General features: G+C 40.0%; 1 protein-coding gene and 1 long non-coding RNA gene across 5 annotated transcripts in view; one reads left to right on the forward strand and one right to left on the reverse strand.

Moving 5' to 3' along the window:
• Window positions 1-19,641, forward strand: part of LOC139758451 (uncharacterized) — an 87,260-nt gene that overhangs the window by 20,877 nt on the left and 46,742 nt on the right. The window lies entirely within an intron of this gene.
• Window positions 16,736-19,641, reverse strand: part of LOC139758431 (mitochondrial ribosome-associated GTPase 2) — a 63,715-nt gene continuing 60,809 nt past the window's right edge. For all 3 annotated transcript variants that reach the window (XM_071679890.1, XM_071679871.1, XM_071679880.1), the window contains one exon: window positions 16,736-17,471. In XM_071679890.1, coding sequence (XP_071535991.1) covers window positions 17,307-17,471 — 165 coding nt within the window. In that variant the 3' untranslated portion in view covers window positions 16,736-17,306. The remainder of the gene's footprint in view (window positions 17,472-19,641) is intronic.

Genomic DNA, 19,641 nt, shown 5'->3' on the forward strand with positions numbered 1-19,641 from the left:
TATGGATAGAGTTGTGCGCAGGAGGATGGATGTGCTGGAAATGAGATGTTTGAGGACAATGTGTGGTGTGAGGTGGTTTGATCGAGTGAGTAACGTAAGGGTAAGAGAGATGTGTGGAAATAAAAAGAGCGTGGTCGAGAGAGCAGAAGAGGGTGTTTTGAAGTGGTTTGGGCACATGGAGAGGATGAGTGAGGAAAGATTGACCAAGAGGATATATGTGTCGGAGGTGGAGGGAACAAGGAGAAGAGGGAGACCAAATTGGAGGTGGAAAGATGGAGTGAAAAAGATTTTGTGTGATCGGGGCCTGAACATGCAGGAGGGTGAAAGGAGGGCAAGGAATAGAGTGAATTGGAGCGATGTGGTATACCGGGGTTGACGTGCTGTCAGTGGATTGAAGCAGGGCATGTGAAGCGTCTGGGGTAAACCATGGAAAGCTGTGTAGGTATGTATATTTGCGTGTGTGGACGTATGTATATACATGTGTATGGGGGGGGGGGGGGCCATTTCTTTCGTCTGTTTCCTTGCGCTACCTCGCAAACGCGGGAGACAGCGACAAAGTATAATAAATATAAATAAATATATATATATATATATATATATATATATATATATATATATATATATATATATATATATATATATATATATGTGTGTGTGTGTGTGTGCGTGTGTTCTACTGCATAAAAATTTTAGTTTCCAGAATTGGACAACTTACCAAATACTTCTCCAATACTGATGATAAATACTCTATGAAAGTACTTCTTTACATCTTATTTAAGAAGTTTCTTGCTTGAATTTCATATGATGGCTTCTGGTTGATCTATCGTTTGCGTCAACGAAGAATGGTCTGAAAAATGTCAAGGTTGTGGTTTTAAGTCACCCCCAACTCTTTTGTCTTCCTGGGAACAATTTATAGCCTCACATTTCTCAGTGTGACTCATCGTTCTTAATGCTGGCATCATCTTTGTTGCCTTAACTCTTGGTTCGTCTTTTTATAAGCGAGGTGACCCAACGTTTAAGAAGCAAGTCTATTTCACTTTTGTTTTCATACAGGAGGAGAGTGAATATATATTCATTACACGCATGCGTATATTTACTCGTAAACAGTTTGTTTTCTCTTCTCTTCACTTAATGTAGGACTCTGGCGCCGGGTTAGGTACAATGTGGAACTCCGAAAATCCTCTCGCCTGTGGTTTCCTGTAGCTTCTTCCTTTCTTGAATACTATTCATGCTGAAGCCTTCCATCACGTTACTCCATCGTTGTCACTTCGTATTTACCTTGATGGAAGTTCAGTCATGTATCACACCAACTTTGGAATTGGTTTAGATCCCCTTGTAGGTAGGTAGGTCGATGCTATTTTCCTCACGCTTGACTTTGCCTCGTGACCTCGGCATCATCTGCAAACATACTCAGTCCAAGTTCCTCCAGCGAGATTTTTACATACACCTAGTAAAGGAAATGTTTTTTCCATTGGAGGAAGGGGGTGGGGGTAGGTGGCTCGTGAATGTGTGTGTGTGTGATTAATCGTAATTAGCCATTTGTATATACGGGAAGTGACCCATGTTCGTATTGTGCCGCCCTTCAAACGCATTTTTTTTTTCTATATTTTCTCTTCACAGCGGTAATGGTGCATATATCTCTTCACGGTCTAGTGAAGGTCGTGCATATTTTTCTTTTCATTACAACTGAAACAGCACAGACAACTGAAACTCTAAGAAAGGCCATCTTATTAACGATATGTATCCTAGACTAAGCTAAGTGGATGTACATTTCCGTAGACAGTGGACTTGATTGCCTGCAACCAGGATTCGAACCTTATACCACGCTCGATCCTGGGCAGGGCAGGCAAGAACGCTAACTGCTACACCACGTAGGTCCATATTGACCAAAATGGTCCAGCCTTATACTGGAAACACTCAGAATCCCTTACATTACCATGTCGTGAATAAGTAAACTAAGAAGCTTGATTTATTTTTCCAGCGATGTTACAGATATTATCTATCAGTTCCAGCGATCGACCACAAGTAATTCTGTTACTAAGACTGTATTTCCTTACATCCCTCCCTACTCATGTTGTCATATTTACATGTTCAGTCAATACTCCGAGTCCTTTGGAAAATCTACTCGTAATCCAACTCCTTCACTCTGTATCAGAATCCTATAAGTCATCATGGGATTAATTTCCTTCCATTCTAGTTTTCAAAGAGAAGGATTGCGGTTTCGAAACCTCTCTGCATTACCCGTGTCATCTTATATGGGCACCATTACAGAGCTGACAGCCTAGTATAACGAACAGATCCAAAAAATAAATAATTTCGCTATTTTTTTTAAAGAAATTTTGCGAAACGAAACTAAAAGCCACGTGTAATACAGGCTATACTTTCAATACAGGAAATTGTGATGTCCGGAGCTCAAATTGTTATCTCCATTCGTTTTTGTACATAATTCACAATGGTTCACTTTTTAAGACCAACCAAGTGATCTAGTCGGTCGAGTGTTTCATTTCCGGTCCTCGAACGACGTGAACTGAAGTTCTAATGATTGTTTGTCACCACGTAGTCAGTCCTGGCTGGGGAACTTTGTGTTATATAAGCAGTGGTTGCCCGTTTTACACTCCTCCAGAAACATTTTCCCTGATCTTCACTTGATAACAAGTCACATGTAAAACAGTGACAAAGTCAAAAACTGAAGACTAAGTTTTCCCTACGTTGGAGATGGCTTGTAACATTTTCACCTTTTTTTAAACTCTTCCATTATGAAGTGGTCCATTGTCTAATTGATTTTCCTTATTATATCACTTTTTCAATATTTTTTAGAGACATGATTTGGTATTTGTAATGTTAATATGAACATTTTCACTGGTTGGGTTAGAGAGATTAGCCGTATTTCATTGATTAGGAAAGGATCGAGTTTATAAACATAGTAGTTCATCATTTTATCCTCGTTCATTAATATTGAGTAGTTCATTTTATCCTCGTTCATTAATATTGAATCTTACTAGCAATAGATGGAAGGGAAGTTGTAATTTCTTACCTTCTTCTATACATGATGATTTGGCGCGCGTCTTGCCTACGTAGCTTCAGGAGGGCCTGCTGGCCTCGGGAATAAGACCAGCTTGGTGGTCTTATTCCCCAGCTAACTATAATGATGATCGGGAAGGTCATGACCACAGACCATGCTACAGTTCCTGTGGTCATATGACCGCGAAGTGGTCGCGAATTGACTAATGGCCGACTATTATTTTGTACACTGCATTGTAGCACTTCCCATACATTACATACATATGTACATACATAACTAAGATGTCTACAACAGAAATACGTATTTCACTCAAATCGTACTGCCGTATTTATCTCAAAACGACGCAATAAATACGATAAAAACGTAATGGTTGGCAAATCTGCATAACCTAGTGTCATATACTCATTACATATATTATTATGACATCTTAAGCACCATGGTTCGGACCTTGAAATACGACCCTTGGGTATGGTGGCGTAAGCCTTTAACCTAAGGTCAGGTCAAAGGTCAGCCCATCATGCCGTATCAAGGTTCATACTGTCATGACCAAAGGGATGAACAGAACCTTCCAGTTAGCAAACCAGTGATGATGCATCAGCTGGTCCAATACACAGCGTGTCTCGTGATCTTGTTGTCTTCATTATCATCCAAATTGCTGTGTGTGTGTGAGTGTGTGTGTGTGTGTTTACTTGCCTTTTTAGATCTTTCTGATGATTTACTTATATTTGTTTGCCTGCCCACATAAAGGTTGATATATATATATATATATATATATATATATATATATATATATATATATATATATATATATATATATATATTGTGTGTGTGTGTGTGTGTGTGTGTGTGTGTGCCCCAACTTGAAATGGTGCTGATATTTCATTTACCTTTGTTACCCCTGTGTAAGTTTGTGTTGCTGTATATGTGTTCTCCACCTGCTCTGTGGCAAGTTTCTCTCCATTTTCTTTCGTTTACGTTGTATTATATGTGTATGTTGGTACCCATGTCTATGAATATTCCTTTTTCAATTTGTTGGTTTACTTGTTTGTCCTTGTTGGCATCCACACGTACTTATATTGAGGTAAAAGGATGTACAGAGGGAAGAGTTAGTAGTTTCTTTGCAACATCGAACATTTAATGTCAGGAATTCACGCTATGTACACAGTCAAGGGCACTTCTACCTCACACAATGGGTCATGTCTCCCTCTGGGGTTCAGCACATGAGACCTCATTATGTAAATTGTGTGGGGTCCGGACTCGAGGATGTGAGAACATGGGGAATTTAGAGTCATCCTGGACTCCTATGATAGTCCTGGAAGCCCTATAGAAGGATGCGAGTCCTCCTTCAATGAAGGATTCGAGTCCTTGTTTCCTAAGTTGATATGAAGGAGTTAGAGAGAGGGAGGTAGTTAGAGACAGGGAACCTCAAGAGAGGTAGGAGAAACATCAAGGTAGCATCCGCACTACATTTAGGAACACAAGCGCAAGACTCAGAAACACCAAGATAGCATTTACCCAAGACTTAGGAACACTAACACAACACTCAGAAACACCGAGATAACATTCACCCAAGACTTAGGAACACTAACACAACACTCAGAAACACCGAGATAACATTCACCCAAGACTTAGGAACACTAACACAACACTCAGAAACACCGAGATAACTTTCACCCAAGACTTAGGAACACCAACACAACAATCGGAAACACCAAGACATCATTCACCCAACACTTAGGAACACCAGCATAACAGTCAGAAACACCAAGATGGCATTTGCCCAACACTTAGTAACACTGACACAACACTCAGAAACACCAAGACAGCATTCACCCAACACTTTAGGAACACTTAAGACGACGCTCAGAAACCTAAAGATGACATCCATGTACATCACATCGCTCTAATTCACCGTTTTATTATACTCCTCACACCCTCCTGCATGCTCAGGCCCCAGCAGACTCTTAAAGCATCTTTCTCTCCAACTTCTCATCTTCACTGCAGCTTCGCCCTTTTCCTCGTTCCTCCTACTAACAATATGTCTACTTTCTTAGTCAGTCTGTCCCCACTCGTCTTCATGTGTCCAAACCATTTCAGCAGCACACCCTGTTCACCTTATACATGATTTTCTTACTACCACGCCTCTCTCTCTTAACCTATCATACACTATATATATATATATATATATATATATATATATATATATATATATATATATATATAAATATATAAATATATATATATATATATATATATATATATATATATATATATATATATATATATATATAAAGGGTTGAAGGTGAAGGGACTTGAGGTTGAGTTGTGTTCTGCTCGTGAACACTTGACAGGCTGTGACATGAAAGCTGTAAATACACTGCCAAGGTTGACCATTTCAGAGCTTTATGGAAACCCAATATTTCATGAACATTGTTAAGCTCTGTTAATATTGCTATTGTTATAGCAAGGTCATGAATATAGGCAAGTTTAAAGACAGCTTATACACCTCATGAACAGTAACAAGATGATATATTGATATTCAAGCTGTATACGAACAATCGGTTAGCCTCATTAACATATGTGTTGATTCAGACAAGCTTTTTTGAACGTTCATGTACTTTAAGGGCACTGAAAACCTTTATGAAGTATTATATACTTTGAGTACAGACAGGCCTTATGATGATTGATGAGCTGGTAAGCTTTAGAACCACTCATAAGCTTCATGAACATCGAGATTCTGTAGAAGCACACCTTTATGAACATTAGATGGTTTTATGAACTCTTAACTAGATATATGAACACATTCGTTACTGGCATAAACGGTGATCAAGGATGAAGCAGTTGGTACCTGGTAATGACCAAATGACTAGGGAGGTAAATTACTGGTACGTACATCAGTGGTTGTCAAGTTGCATTCCTCTGACCCATGTTGCTGTCTTTTATTTCTGCCTCAGCCACATGTGGACTACTGGCACTACGACCACAAACATACAAACTCTTCTTGTCACGCATAACACTTGACAACTGTTGGCAAAATGGAAGGAGCAATAGATAGAAATAGTAGGTAGGAACATTAAGGCAGGAGCATTAGGTAGCAGTGGTAGGTTGGAACATTTAGGCAGGAGCATTAGGTAGCAACATTTAGGCAGGAGCATTAGCCTAAGGCAGTGGTAGGTAGGAACATTTAGGCAGGAGCGTTAGGTAGCAGTGGTAGTTAGGAACATTTAGGCAGGAGCATTAGGTAGCAGTGGTAGTTAGGAACATTTAGGCAGGAGCATTACGTAGCAGTGGTAGGTAGGAACGTGAAGCGGGAGCATAACGTGCAAGAAGTAGGTTGGAACATTAGGAAGACACATTAGGGAGATGCAGTCTGTAGGAATTATCAGGTAGGAGTCTCTGTAAACACGGCACTAGAGTTACCCTCTGCTAGTGGCCTGTTAAGGGTGAAGCACTAAAGGCTACAAAGCATCACTGAATTTCTTGAGTTATGGAGGACTTTATTACTGTGGCCATCCCCTTGAGGGAGTTCCAGGAGGGGACAGGTGTCAGAGATATAGATAGATAGAGAGATAGATAATCCTAAGAAAAAAAAAAAAGCACAATGCCCATTTTACTGGTCATTATCAAATATTATATACAGTGCCTAGCTTCAAAAGCATAGGTTATTCTTATGAATAATTCTGTACTTAGATTTAACACAGCTATTTCTATGAATATTATGAGCACCAGCCTGCTCTATAACTACAGGTGGACTTCCTGAAAAACTGAATAATCATACAACCAGTAATAAGTTATAGAAACACAGGATACAACTTTGAATATATGCCAACTTGTAAGCTCTGGATGTTTCATAAACACTGTCCAGTTTTCTGGATACTGTGCTAGCCTTATGGATGCTAGTAGCTAAACTAAGACAGATACTTTGTCCACCTTCTTTTGAAATTACCAGTAACCTGGCTAAAGCACCAACTTGCTATAATGACCAATGTGGGGCATTCCCCTCACTCTGCCTTGCAAGTTCAAGATGTTAATATCCTAAGAACAGTATCATTTCGGTGCTGTTAAACTGGCTGTTTGCAGTCTCAGGCCAGTTAAAACTACACTGATGAGCCAAAAATACAAGACCATTCTGCCCTGTCATTGGCTCATTAGCTGAGCTGCTAGCATGCCAAGTTTCATTATGGGGCCCAAAAGTGTGTGTTTAAGTGCAGCTCAAGAGACAAAGAAAGACTTTAAGATACTGGAATTCCACTGAAGACGTGAACTATAAATACGAATTAACTATAAAAAAATTTCCGCACTAAGTTTAACTGTTTTGCCTCTATTATTTCCATTATAAACAAGACATTATAAAGTATAATATAATAAAGTAATCTATGAAAATGAATTATTCAATAAAATGTACACAGTAATTGACTTGTGACATCTTTTCTCTTACAGTGAAGCTGTGGAAGTCATTTTTTTTTCTTTTCTTTTTCTGTTCCTAAGACCTCTCCAATCTTACAATTTGGGCTACAAACACAAGAGAAGCTTAAACTAATCCTTACTGTATTTTTTCATTCTTGGCTTACTTTTCATGAGATGGCTGCATTAGGACATGCTTTACCTGTTCCATGTCATCTACAATAGAATAAAGGGCATATAGGTAAACACATTTGGATGAGTTCATGTTTAGATTTTAGTATTCAGTACTGTTCAGCTTGCAATGTCACAAAAAATTCAGCATGTAATTATTTCTGTTGTACTGGATAAAAACATGGAAGTATGATATGATTTTTCACACATTAAATACTAATGTTACAGCAGGGTTATTTTTTTTTTTTTTTTTTTTTTTTTGCTTTGTTGCTGTCTCCCGCGTTTGCGAGGTAGCGCAAGGAAACAGACGAAAGAAATGGCCCAACCCACCCCCATACACATGTATATACATACGTCCATACATGCAAATATACATACCTACACAGCTTTCCATGGTTTACCCCAGACGCTTCACATGCCCTGATTCAATCCATTGACAGCACGTCAACCCCGGTATACCACATCGATCCAATTCACTCTATTCCTTGCCCTCCTTTCACCCTCCTGCATGTTCAGGCCCCGATCACACAAAATCTTTTTCACTCCATCTTTCCACCTCCAATTTGGTCTCCCACTTCTCCTCGTTCCCTCCACCTCCGACACATATATCCTCTTGGTCAATCTTTCCTCACTCATTCTCTCCATGTGCCCAAACCATTTCAAAACACCCTCTTCTGCTCTCTCAACCACGCTCTTTTTATTTCCACACATCTCTCTTACCCTTACGTTACTTACTCGATCAAACCACCTCGCACCACACATTGTCCTCAAACATCTCATTTCCAGCACATCCATCCTCCTGCGCACAACTCTATCCATAGCCCACGCCTCGCAACCATACAACATTGTTAGAACCACTATTCCTTCAAACATACCCATTTTTGCTTTCCGAGATAATGTTCTCGACTTCCACACATTCTTCAAGGCTCCCAGAATTTTCGCCCCCTCCCCCACCCTATAATCCACTTCCGCTTCCATGGCTCCATCCGCTGCCAGATCCACTCCCAGATATCTAAAACACATTACTTCCTCCAGTTTTTCTCCATTCAAACTTACCTCCCAATTGACTTGACCCTCAACCCTACTGTACCTAATAACCTTGCTCTTATTCACATTTACTCTTAACTTTCTTCTTTCACACACTTTACCAAACTCAGTTACCAGCTTCTACAGTTTCTCACATGAATCAGCCACCAGCGCTGTATCATCAGCGAACAACAACTGACTCACTTCCCTAGCTCTATAATCCCCAACAGACCTCATACTTGCCCCTCTTTCCAAAACTCTTGCATTCACCTCCCTAACAACCCCATCCATAAACAAATTAAACAACCATGGAGACATCACACACCCCTGCTGCAAACCTACTAAATTTAACGCAGGCATCCCTGACTTTTTTTCTAGGTTATAGGGTTAGGTCTGAGTATACCATTTTCTGCACAAATTTCCACATAAAAATTGCATGTATTCTTGCACAAAAGTGAAGTGAAAACACTTCTTTGTGCATCCTAGGTAATGCTGGCTGGTGTTAGCTAATGGACACGCAGCTCAAAGTAAGCACCAATCATGATTTGAGTGGTTCCTTAAGTATATCATCCTTCGTTACAGTAAGGTAGATGGTCATGAATATTGATTTTTGATGTAATGAACCTTCGTATAATGCAGACTATCTGTATTTGGCGTGTGGGCCAAGGGAAAGAGATAGTGGAACCTTTATGTTGAATGGCCAAAAGAGGCTCATAGAATGATGCACATGGTTATATGAGAAGTGATAAAAAAAAAAAAATGCAAATTTCAGTGGTCCTCACATTGCTCTCAACATGCAAATTTGGAATATTATAAATGAAAACAATATGGACATATCCTGAAAAAGCTACAGAAATACTTTCAAAATAGCTGAAGGAACACCTGCCAATGTGTACTAGATGGTCTTTTCCCAAAATGAGGCCAAGAAATGGAGTGAAGACATAAAGAAGTGCTTCTTATATATGAAATTATCACATAAGAAACTCAGAAACCAGTAACAAAGATTGAATTACATAAATTTGCCTAGAGAAGCTAAGAGACTGGTACATCAGAGTAAACATCACTATGAAGTATATATTGCTGAAATAGCAATAGCATCCCTACAGATTTTCATAGTCATGTTAGAAGTAAAAGAGCCCTTACCCATTCAACTGGTCTATTGATTATGGAAAATGCTTACTTGGTTCAAGACAACACTGCCAGTTTGGCGGTGAATTTACCCAACATCCCAATTTGTAGATATCTTCAAATGAGTAAAGTAAGATCCAGTAATCAAACTTTACGAATGAAGCTTATGCTTGTGTAAGTCAATATTTATCTATTCATACTTTGTTGCTGTCTCCCGCATTAGCGAGGTAGTACAAGGAAACATACGAAAGAATGGCCCAACCCAACCACACTCACATGTATATACATACATGTCCACACATGCACATTCACATACTTATACATTTCAATGTATACATATGTATACATATCATTATTATTTTTTTTTTTTTTTTTGCTTTGTCGCTGTCTCCCGCGTTTGCGAGGTAGCGCAAGGAAACAGACGAAAGAAATGGCCCAACCCACCCCCATACACATGTATATACATACGTCCACACACGCAAATATACACACCTACACAGCTTTCCATGGTTCACCCCAGACGCTTCACATGCCCTGATTCAATCCACTGACAGCACGTCAACCCCGGTATACCACATCGCTCCAATTCACTCTATTCCTTGCCCTCCTTTCACCCTCCTGCATGTTCAGGCCCCGATCACACAAAATCTTTTTCACTCCATCTTTCCACCTCCGATTTGGTCTCCCACTTCTCCTCGTTCCCTCCACCTCTGACACATATATCCTCTTGGTCAATCTTTCCTCACTCATTCTCTCCATGTGCCCAAACCATTTCAAAACACCCTCTTCTGCTCTTTCAACCATGCTCTTTTTATTTCCACACATCTCTCTTACCTTTACATTACTTACTCGATCAAACCATCTCACACCACACATTGTCCTCAAACATCTCATTTCCAGCACATCCACCCTTCTGCGCACAACTCTATCCATAGCCCACGCCTCGCAACCATACAACATTGTTGGAACCACTATTCCTTCAAACATACCCATTTTTGCTTTCCGAGATAATGTTCTCGACTTCCACACATTCTTCAAGGCTCCCAGGATTTTCGCCCCCTCCCCCACCCTATGATTCACTTCCGCTTCCATGGTTCCATCCGCTGCCAGATCCACTCCCAGATATCTAAAACACTTTACTTCCTCCAGTTTTTCTCCATTCAAACTTACCTCCCAATTGACTTGACCCTCAACCCTACTGTACCTAATAACCTTGCTCTTATTCACATTTACTCTTAACTTTCTTCTTTCACACACTTTACCAAACTCAGTCACCAGCTTCTGCAGTTTCTCACATGAATCAGCCACCAGCGCTGTATCATCAGCGAACAACAACTGACTCACTTCTCTAGCTCTCTAATCCCCAACAGACCTCATCCTTGCCCCTCTTTCCAAAACTCTTGCATTCACCTCCCTAACAACCCCATCCATAAACAAATTAAACAACCATGGAGACATCACACACCCCTGCTGCAAACCTACTAAATTTAACGCAGGCATCCCTGACTTTTTTTCTAGGTTATAGGGTTAGGTCTGAGTATACCATTTTCTGCACAAATTTCCACATAAAAATTGCATGTATTCTTGCACAAAAGTGGAGTGAAAACAATTCTTTGTGCATCCTAGGTAATGCTGGCTGGTGTTAGCTAATGGACACGCAGCTCAAAGTAAGCACCAATCATGATTTGAGTGGTTCCTTAAGTATATCATCCTTCGTTACAGTAAGGTAGATGGTCATGAATATTGATTTTTGATGTAATGAACCTTCGTATAATGCAGACTATCTGTATTTGGCGTGTGGGCCAAGGGAAAGAGATAGTGGAACCTTTATGTTGAATGGCCAAAAGAGGCTCATAGAATGATGCACATGGTTATATGAGAAGTGATAAAAAAAAAAAAATGCAAATTTCAGTGGTCCTCACTTTGCTCTCAACATGCAAATTTGGAATATTATAAATGAAAACAATATGGACATATCCTGAAAAAGCTACAGAAATACTTTCAAAATAGCTGAAGAAACACCTGCCAATGTGTACTAGATGGTCTTTTCCCAAAATGAGGCCAAGAAATGGAGTGAAGACATAAAGAAGTGCTTCTTATATATGAAATTATCACATAAGAAACTCAGAAACCAGTAACAAAGATTGAATTACATAAATTTGCCTAGAGAAGCTAAGAGACTGGTACATCAGAGTAAACATCACTATGAAGTATATATTGCTGAAATAGCAATAGCATCCCTACAGATTTTCATAGTCATGTTAGAAATAAAAGAGCCCTTACCCATTCAACTGGTCTATTGATTATGGAAAATGCTTACTTGGTTCAAGACAACACTGCCAGTTTGGCGGTGAATTTACCCAACATCCCAATTTGTAGATATCTTCAAATGAGTAAAGTAAGATCCAGTAATCAAAACTTTACGAATGAAGCTTATGCTTGTGCAAGTCAATATTTATCTATTCATACTTTGTTGCTGTCTCTCGCATTAGCGAGGTAGTACAAGGAAACATACGAAAGAATGGCCCAACCCACCCACATTCACATGTATATACATACATGTCCACACATGCACATTCACATACTTATACATTTCAATGTATACATATTATTATTATTTTTTTTTTTTTTTTTGCTTTGTCGCTGTCTCCCGCGTTTGCGAGGTAGCGCAAGGAAACGGACAAAAGAAATGGCCCAACCCACCCCCATACACATGTATATACATACGTCCACACACGCAAAGATACACACCTACACAGCTTTCCATGGTTCACCCCAGACGCTTCACATGCCCTGATTCAATCCATTGACAGCACGTCAACCCCGGTATACCACATCGCTCCAATTCACTCTATTCCTTGCCCTCCTTTCACCCTCCTGCATGTTCAGGCCCCGATCACACAAAATCTTTTTCACTCCATCTTTCCACCTCCGATTTGGTCTCCCACTTCTCCTCGTTCCCTCCACCTCTGACACATATATCCTCTTGGTCAATCTTTCCTCACTCATTCTCTCCATGTGCCCAAACCATTTCAAAACACCCTCTTCTGCTCTCTCAACCATGCTCTTTTTATTTCCACACATCTCTCTTACCTTTAAATTACTTACTCGATCAAACCATCTCACACCACACATTGTCCTCAAACATCTCATTTCCAGCACATCCACCCTCCTGCACACAACTCTATCCATAGCCCACGCCTCGCAACCATACAACATTGTTGGAACCACTATTCCTTCAAACATACCCATTTTTGCTTTCCGAGATAATGTTCTCGACTTCCACACATTCTTCAAGGCTCCCAGGATTTTCGCCCCCTCCCCCACCCTATGATTCACTTCAGCTTCCATGGTTCCATCCGCTGCCAGATCCACTCCCAGATATCTAAAACACTTTACTTCCTCCAGTTTTTCTCCATTCAAACTTACTTCCCAATTGACTTGACCTTCAACCCTACTGTACCTAATAACCTTGCTCTTATTCACATTTACTCTTAACTTTCTTCTTTCACACACTTTACCAAACTCAGTCACCAGCTTCTGCAGTTTCTCACATGAATCAGCCACCAGCGCTGTATCATCAGCAAACAACAACTGACTCACTTCCCAAGCTCTCTCATCCACAACAGACTTCATACTTGCCCCTCTTTCCAAAACTCTTGCATTTACCTCCCTAACAACCCCATCCATAAACAAATTAAACAACCATGGAGACATCACACACCCCTGCCGCAAACCTACATTCACTGAGAACCAATCACTTTCCTCTCTTCCTACACGTACACATGCCTTACATCCTCGATAAAAACTTTTCACTGCTTCTAACAACTTGCCTCCCACACCATATATTCTTAATACCTTCCACAGATCAACTCTATCATATGCCTTCTCCAGATCCATAAATGCTACATACAAATCCATTTGCTTTTCTAAGTATTTCTCACATTCTTCAAAGCAAAAACTTGATCCACACATCCTCTACCACTTCTGAAACCACACTGCTCTTCCCCAATCTGATGCTCTGTACATGCCTTCACCCTCTCAATCAATACCCTCCCATATAATTTACCAGGAATACTCAACAAACTTATACCTCTGTAATTTGAGAACTCGCTCTTATCCCCTTTGCCTTTGTATAATGGCACTATGCACGCATTACGCCAATCCTCAGGCACCTCACCATGAGTCATACATGCATTAAATAACCTTACCAACCAGTCAACAATACAGTCACCCCCTTTTTTAATAAATTCCACTGCAATACCATCCAAACCTGCTGCCTTGCCAGCTTTCATCTTCCGCAAAGCTTTTACTACCTCTTCTCTGTTTACCAAATCATTTTCCCTAACCCTCTCACTTTGCTCACCACCTCGACCAAAACACCCTATATCTGCCACTCTATCATCAAACACATTCAACAAACCTTCAAAATACTCACTCCATCTCCTTCTCACATCACCACTTCTTGTTATCACCTCCCCATTTGTGCCCTTCACTGAAGTTCCCATTTGCTCACTTGTCTTACGCACTTTATTTACCTCCTTCCAGAACATCTTTTTATTCTCCCTAAAATTTAATGATACTCTCTCACCCCAACTCTCATTTGCCCTCTTTTTCACCTCTTTAAGATAAGATAAGATACTTTATTCGTCAAATTGTTATACAAAATGTAATACAAAATGAAATTCGTTTTGGCTTTAGAGCTCCTTAGTAGTTGTAAAAAAAAAAAAAAAAAAAAAAAACATTAAAATATTAACAAGAAATATTGCATAGGTTATTTCATATAAAATGTTACTTGCACCTTTCTCTTGACCTCCTGTCTCTTTCTTTTATACATCTCCCACTCAATTGCATTTTTTCCCTGCAAAACTCATCCAAATGCCTCTCTCTTCTCTTTCACTAATAATCTTACTTCTTCATCCCACCACTCACTACCCTTTCTAATCAACCCACCTCCCACTCTTCTCATGCCACAAGCATCTTTTGCGCAATCCATCACTGATTCCCTAAATACATCCCATTCCTCTCCCACTCCCCTTACTTCCATTGTTCTCACCTTTTTCCATTCTGTACTCAGTCTCTCTTGGTACTTCCTCACACAAGTCTCCTTCCCAAGCTCACTTACTCTCACCACCCTCTTCACCCCAACATTCACTCTTCTTTTCTGAAATCCCATACAAATCTTCACCTTAGCCTCCACAAGATAATGATCAGACATCCCTCCAGTTGCACCTCTCAGCACATTAACATCCAAAAGTCTCTCTTTCACGCGCCTGTCAATTAACACGTAATCCAATAACACTCTCTGGCCATCTCTCCTACTTACATACATATACTTATGTATATCTCGCTTTTTAAACCAGGTATTCCCAATCACCAGTCCTTTTTCAGCACATAAATCTACAAGCTCTTCACCATTTCCATTTACAACACTGAACACCCCATGTATACCAATTATTCCCTCAACTTCCACATTACTCACCTTTGCATTCAAATCACCCATCACTATAACCCGGTCTCGTGCATCAAAACCACTAACACACTCATTCAGCTGCTCCCAAAACACTTGCCTCTCATGATCTTTCTTCTCATGCCCAGGTGCATATTCACCAATAATCACCCATCTCTCTCCATCAACTTTCAGTTTTACCCATATTAATCGAGAATTTACTTTCTTACATTCTATCACATACTCCCACAATGTTTTGGCTCTGAGTGAAACGAAGCTCAAGGGTAAAGGGGAAGAGTGGTTTGGGAATGTCTTGGGAGTAAAGTCAGGGGTTAGTGAGAGGACAAGAGCAAGGGAAGGAGTAGCACTACTCCTGAAACAGTTGTGGGAGTATGTGATATGTATACATACACAGACATATACATATATACAAATGTACATAATTCATATTTGCTGCCTTTATTCATTCCCATCGCCACCCCACCACACATGAAATGACAACCCCCTCCCCCCGCACGTGAGTGAGGTAGCGTTAGGAAAAGACAACAAAGGCCACATTCGTTCACACTCAGTCTCTAGCTGTCATGTATAATGCACTGAAACCACTGTTCCTTTTCCACATCCAGGCCCCACAAAACTTTCCATGGTTTACCCCAGACACTTCACATGCCCTGGTTCAACCCATTGACAGCACGTTGACCCCAGTATACCACATCGTTCCAATTCACTCTGTTCCTTGCATGCTTTTCACCCTCCTGCATATTCAGGCCCTGATCGCTCAAAATCTTTTTCACTCCATCCTTCCACCTCCAATTCGGTCTCCCATTTCTCCTTATTCCCCCTACCTCTGACACATATATCCTCTTTGTCAATCTTTCTCACTCATTCTCTGTATGTGACCAAACCATTTCAATACACCCTCTTCTGCTCACTCAACCACACTCTTTTTATTACCACACATCTCTCTTACCCTTTCATTACTTAATCAAACCACCTCACACCACATATTGTCCTTATACATCTCATTTCCAACACATTCATCCTCCTCTGCACAACCCTATCTATAGCCCATGCCTCGCAACCATATGACATTGTTGGAGCCACTATCCTTCAGACATTCCCATTTTTGCTTTCCAAGATAATGTTCTACCCTTCCACACATTCTTCAACGATCCCAGAACCTTCGCCCCCTCCCCACCCTGTGACTCGCTTCCGCTTCCATGGTTCCATCCACAGCCAAATCCACTCCCAGATATCTAAAACACTTCACTTCTTCCAGTTTTTCTCCATTCAAACTTGCCTCCCGCTTGACTTGCCCCACAACCCTACTGTACCTAATTACCTTGCTCTTAAGTCAAATCTGACATAAAAAAAACAGTTTCTAGTACTCAAGGGTATTAGATTTTGATTGTATAAAGTGGTCACAGACCAACTTTCTTGGTTATTACTACTTCAAAATCTAGTGGAATTCATAAATCCAGGGAAATTCATCTAGTACCAGCATGAAACTGAAAATGGGATCATATAAAATCATATCATGTAAAATCCTTTATTAACCCTCTCATATACATAATTGTGTTACTGGACTACACCTTTATGTGGCCAGACTGAGTGAAAAGTCTCCTCCAGCAGGGTTAACGTAGAACTGTCAATAACAAAAAGAATAGGCTCATCATAGAATTACTTGCTCCAAAAGTCAATTATTTCCCAACTTTTTATTGAAGTGCAGCTGCAGGAGCCCATACAAGGGTGCTAGGGTTGTGTAATCAGTCAATTAATGCTCAGATATGTCTGTGAATTATTATTGTCTCAGTCTGAATTAACACCATATCAGTCACTAATACTGTTAAATCCAGCATGAGATAGGTATTCATCCCACTTCCACAAATCCTTTTGATTACAGTGTGAAGAGTATGAAAGGAAAACCATAAAGAAAATAAGTAATCCCTACAATGGGTCATGGAAATGAAATACAGTGGTATATTCAGGGCAATATATCTTTAAGGGCTCTGCAAGCTTGCTGTATGAAGAAATACTGTAATCTTTTTTTTTCTTTTTACATCCTGATTTAGTGAAGTTACTGTAGATAAATCTTGGCAAATAATTTCACCTCTCCGTATGTACATTCGACATCTGTTGAAGATGGTGTTCAGCTTCATGATCAATCAATAATCTCATTAGGGCTAACAGTGGTACTAGATAATCACCCATCTTGGCACTGACAGGAACCAATGGTAGGTCAAGAGAAGCAGCCAATTGCTTGAGGTTTTCCTGTTAATGACAGGGTAACATTAGTTTCAAATGAAAATACCTAAAGCATTTTCACGAACAAAATCTAGAGTAAAGACTGGGCAAAATAAATATTCGCAACTTAATATTAATTAATTGTTCCATATCCCATATAAAAGAAAAAAGAGAATGAGGGAAAGGAAGATGAAGTGAATGAGGCACTATGACTTCTTATGCACCACACTGCAATGATACTATCAAGTAAGATGCGACATATTTGCCTATGCCAAACAATGTTCCGAAAATGCACAATATACAAATGTATGCACTAAATGCCAACAGAAATGGGTAAATTAAACATAAAATAACCAATTAAAGGAGCTCTGAGACAAAAGCTATCTGAAAACTATTTTCTCTTGCTGTTCTATACTTGATATAAAGTTAAAGTAACTGATATTTCTGAAACTGAAGCCTATATATACCTTATCTTACCTTCCTGCCATAGGAATCCCTTCTATTCTTTAGAGGTTCCAGTAGCACTCAGGAAGTCAACCACATCCACTGGTTGCGACCACAGGTCTTAGTGTTGTGTGTGTGTGACTGGAGGAGTGAAGGGCTATAGAGTAGTAAGTGTTCAGTTGTATCGTGGGCAAGATGGTCTTGGGATTTGTTGAAACTGTGTTTACAGTGATGAGAGCTGTCCAAAGCATAAACTGGAGAGTGTGACTCATGTTGGTCTGGGGAGTGTGCTTTCTGATGGGTGGAAACTACTCGCAATGAACAAGTGGATCATACTGCACGAACTCTCTTCAGACAACCTGTCTCTCCTGATAACATGATTTAGCCCACCCAATCAACACAACCACCAAAAAAATCTTAACACAAAACTACAGAAAAGCAGACTGAGACAGGCCAACCTTCACTCAGTTCACAGAAACAAAGCTCCATAACTTCACTACAGACAATTTCTTATCACTAGATCATGCAGTTTCACACTTCATCAACACCTCCAACCACATCAGCAAAAAGCACATACTTCAAGGGCACAGAAAGAAATACATCACAAACTTCTCCAGACAAATTACACACTTCACAATGCAAAGAGACTAACTCGAGCAAAACCATTCTACATCAGCTGAAATTAGAGAACAAATCCAAGCTTTAAACACCATCACTAACCTAATCACTGAAAGGCAAGCTGAGAATTGGCACTCATTCCTCAATAGAGTCAACAACAAGACCCACAGCAACCAACTTTGCTGCACATTAAATAAAATCCAGTCATATCACACCAGTCCAACCCACACTCATGAAGCACTACTAATCCACTCCAATGAAATCCCATCTCCCAAAGAACATACAAACTCTTGAGAGACTACTTAAATAAATATTAGCCACAACCCAACCTTACCCCTAAGCAGAAAAGTCATGATAAACCTACAAAAACTCAATTCAGAAACAACTGCCCACCCACCTTTCATTTCCACTGATACAAGTAATGCAATTAATATTATGAAGAATCCTCCTGCTATAGGCCTTAACAATATGTCAAACTTTCACTTGAAACACTTAGGCCCACATGCAATACAAGAACTTTCAGAATGTGCAACATCTGGAAACTCACCAACATAATACTAATCCTAAAACCCTCCAAACTATTCAACTACCCCAGATAGTGTCTCCCTATATCACTTTTGCCCTCAGTATCCAAACTCTGTGAAAAATTACCCACAAGATCAAACATAGAATTCTTACAAGGAAGAAGTGCAAATGACTGGGAGATGTACAAAAGGTAGAGGGCAAATGAGAGCTGGGGTGAGAAGTATCATTAAACTTTAGGGAGAATAAAAAGATGTTTTGGAAGGAGGTGAATAACTTGCGTAAGACAAGAGAACAAATGGGAACATCAGTGAAGGGGGCAAGGGAGGAAGTAATAACAGGTAGAAATGGAGTGAGAAGGAGATGAAGTGAGCATTTTAAAAGTCTGGTGAATGTGTTTGATGATAGTGTGACAGATGTAGGGTGTTTTGGTTGGGGTGGTGTGCAAAGTGAGAGGGCCAGGGGGAATGGTTTGATTGAGAGAGATGATGAAATCTGGCAAGGCGATGGGTTTGGATGGTACTGCAGTTGAATTTATAAAGAAAAGGGGTAACTGTGTTATTGATTGGTTGGTAAGGATATTCAATTTAAGTGTGGATCATGGTGAAGTGCC

The sequence above is a fragment of the Panulirus ornatus genome, chromosome 2, assembly GCF_036320965.1.
Source record: "Panulirus ornatus isolate Po-2019 chromosome 2, ASM3632096v1, whole genome shotgun sequence".
Lineage (NCBI taxonomy): Eukaryota > Metazoa > Arthropoda > Malacostraca > Decapoda > Palinuridae > Panulirus > Panulirus ornatus.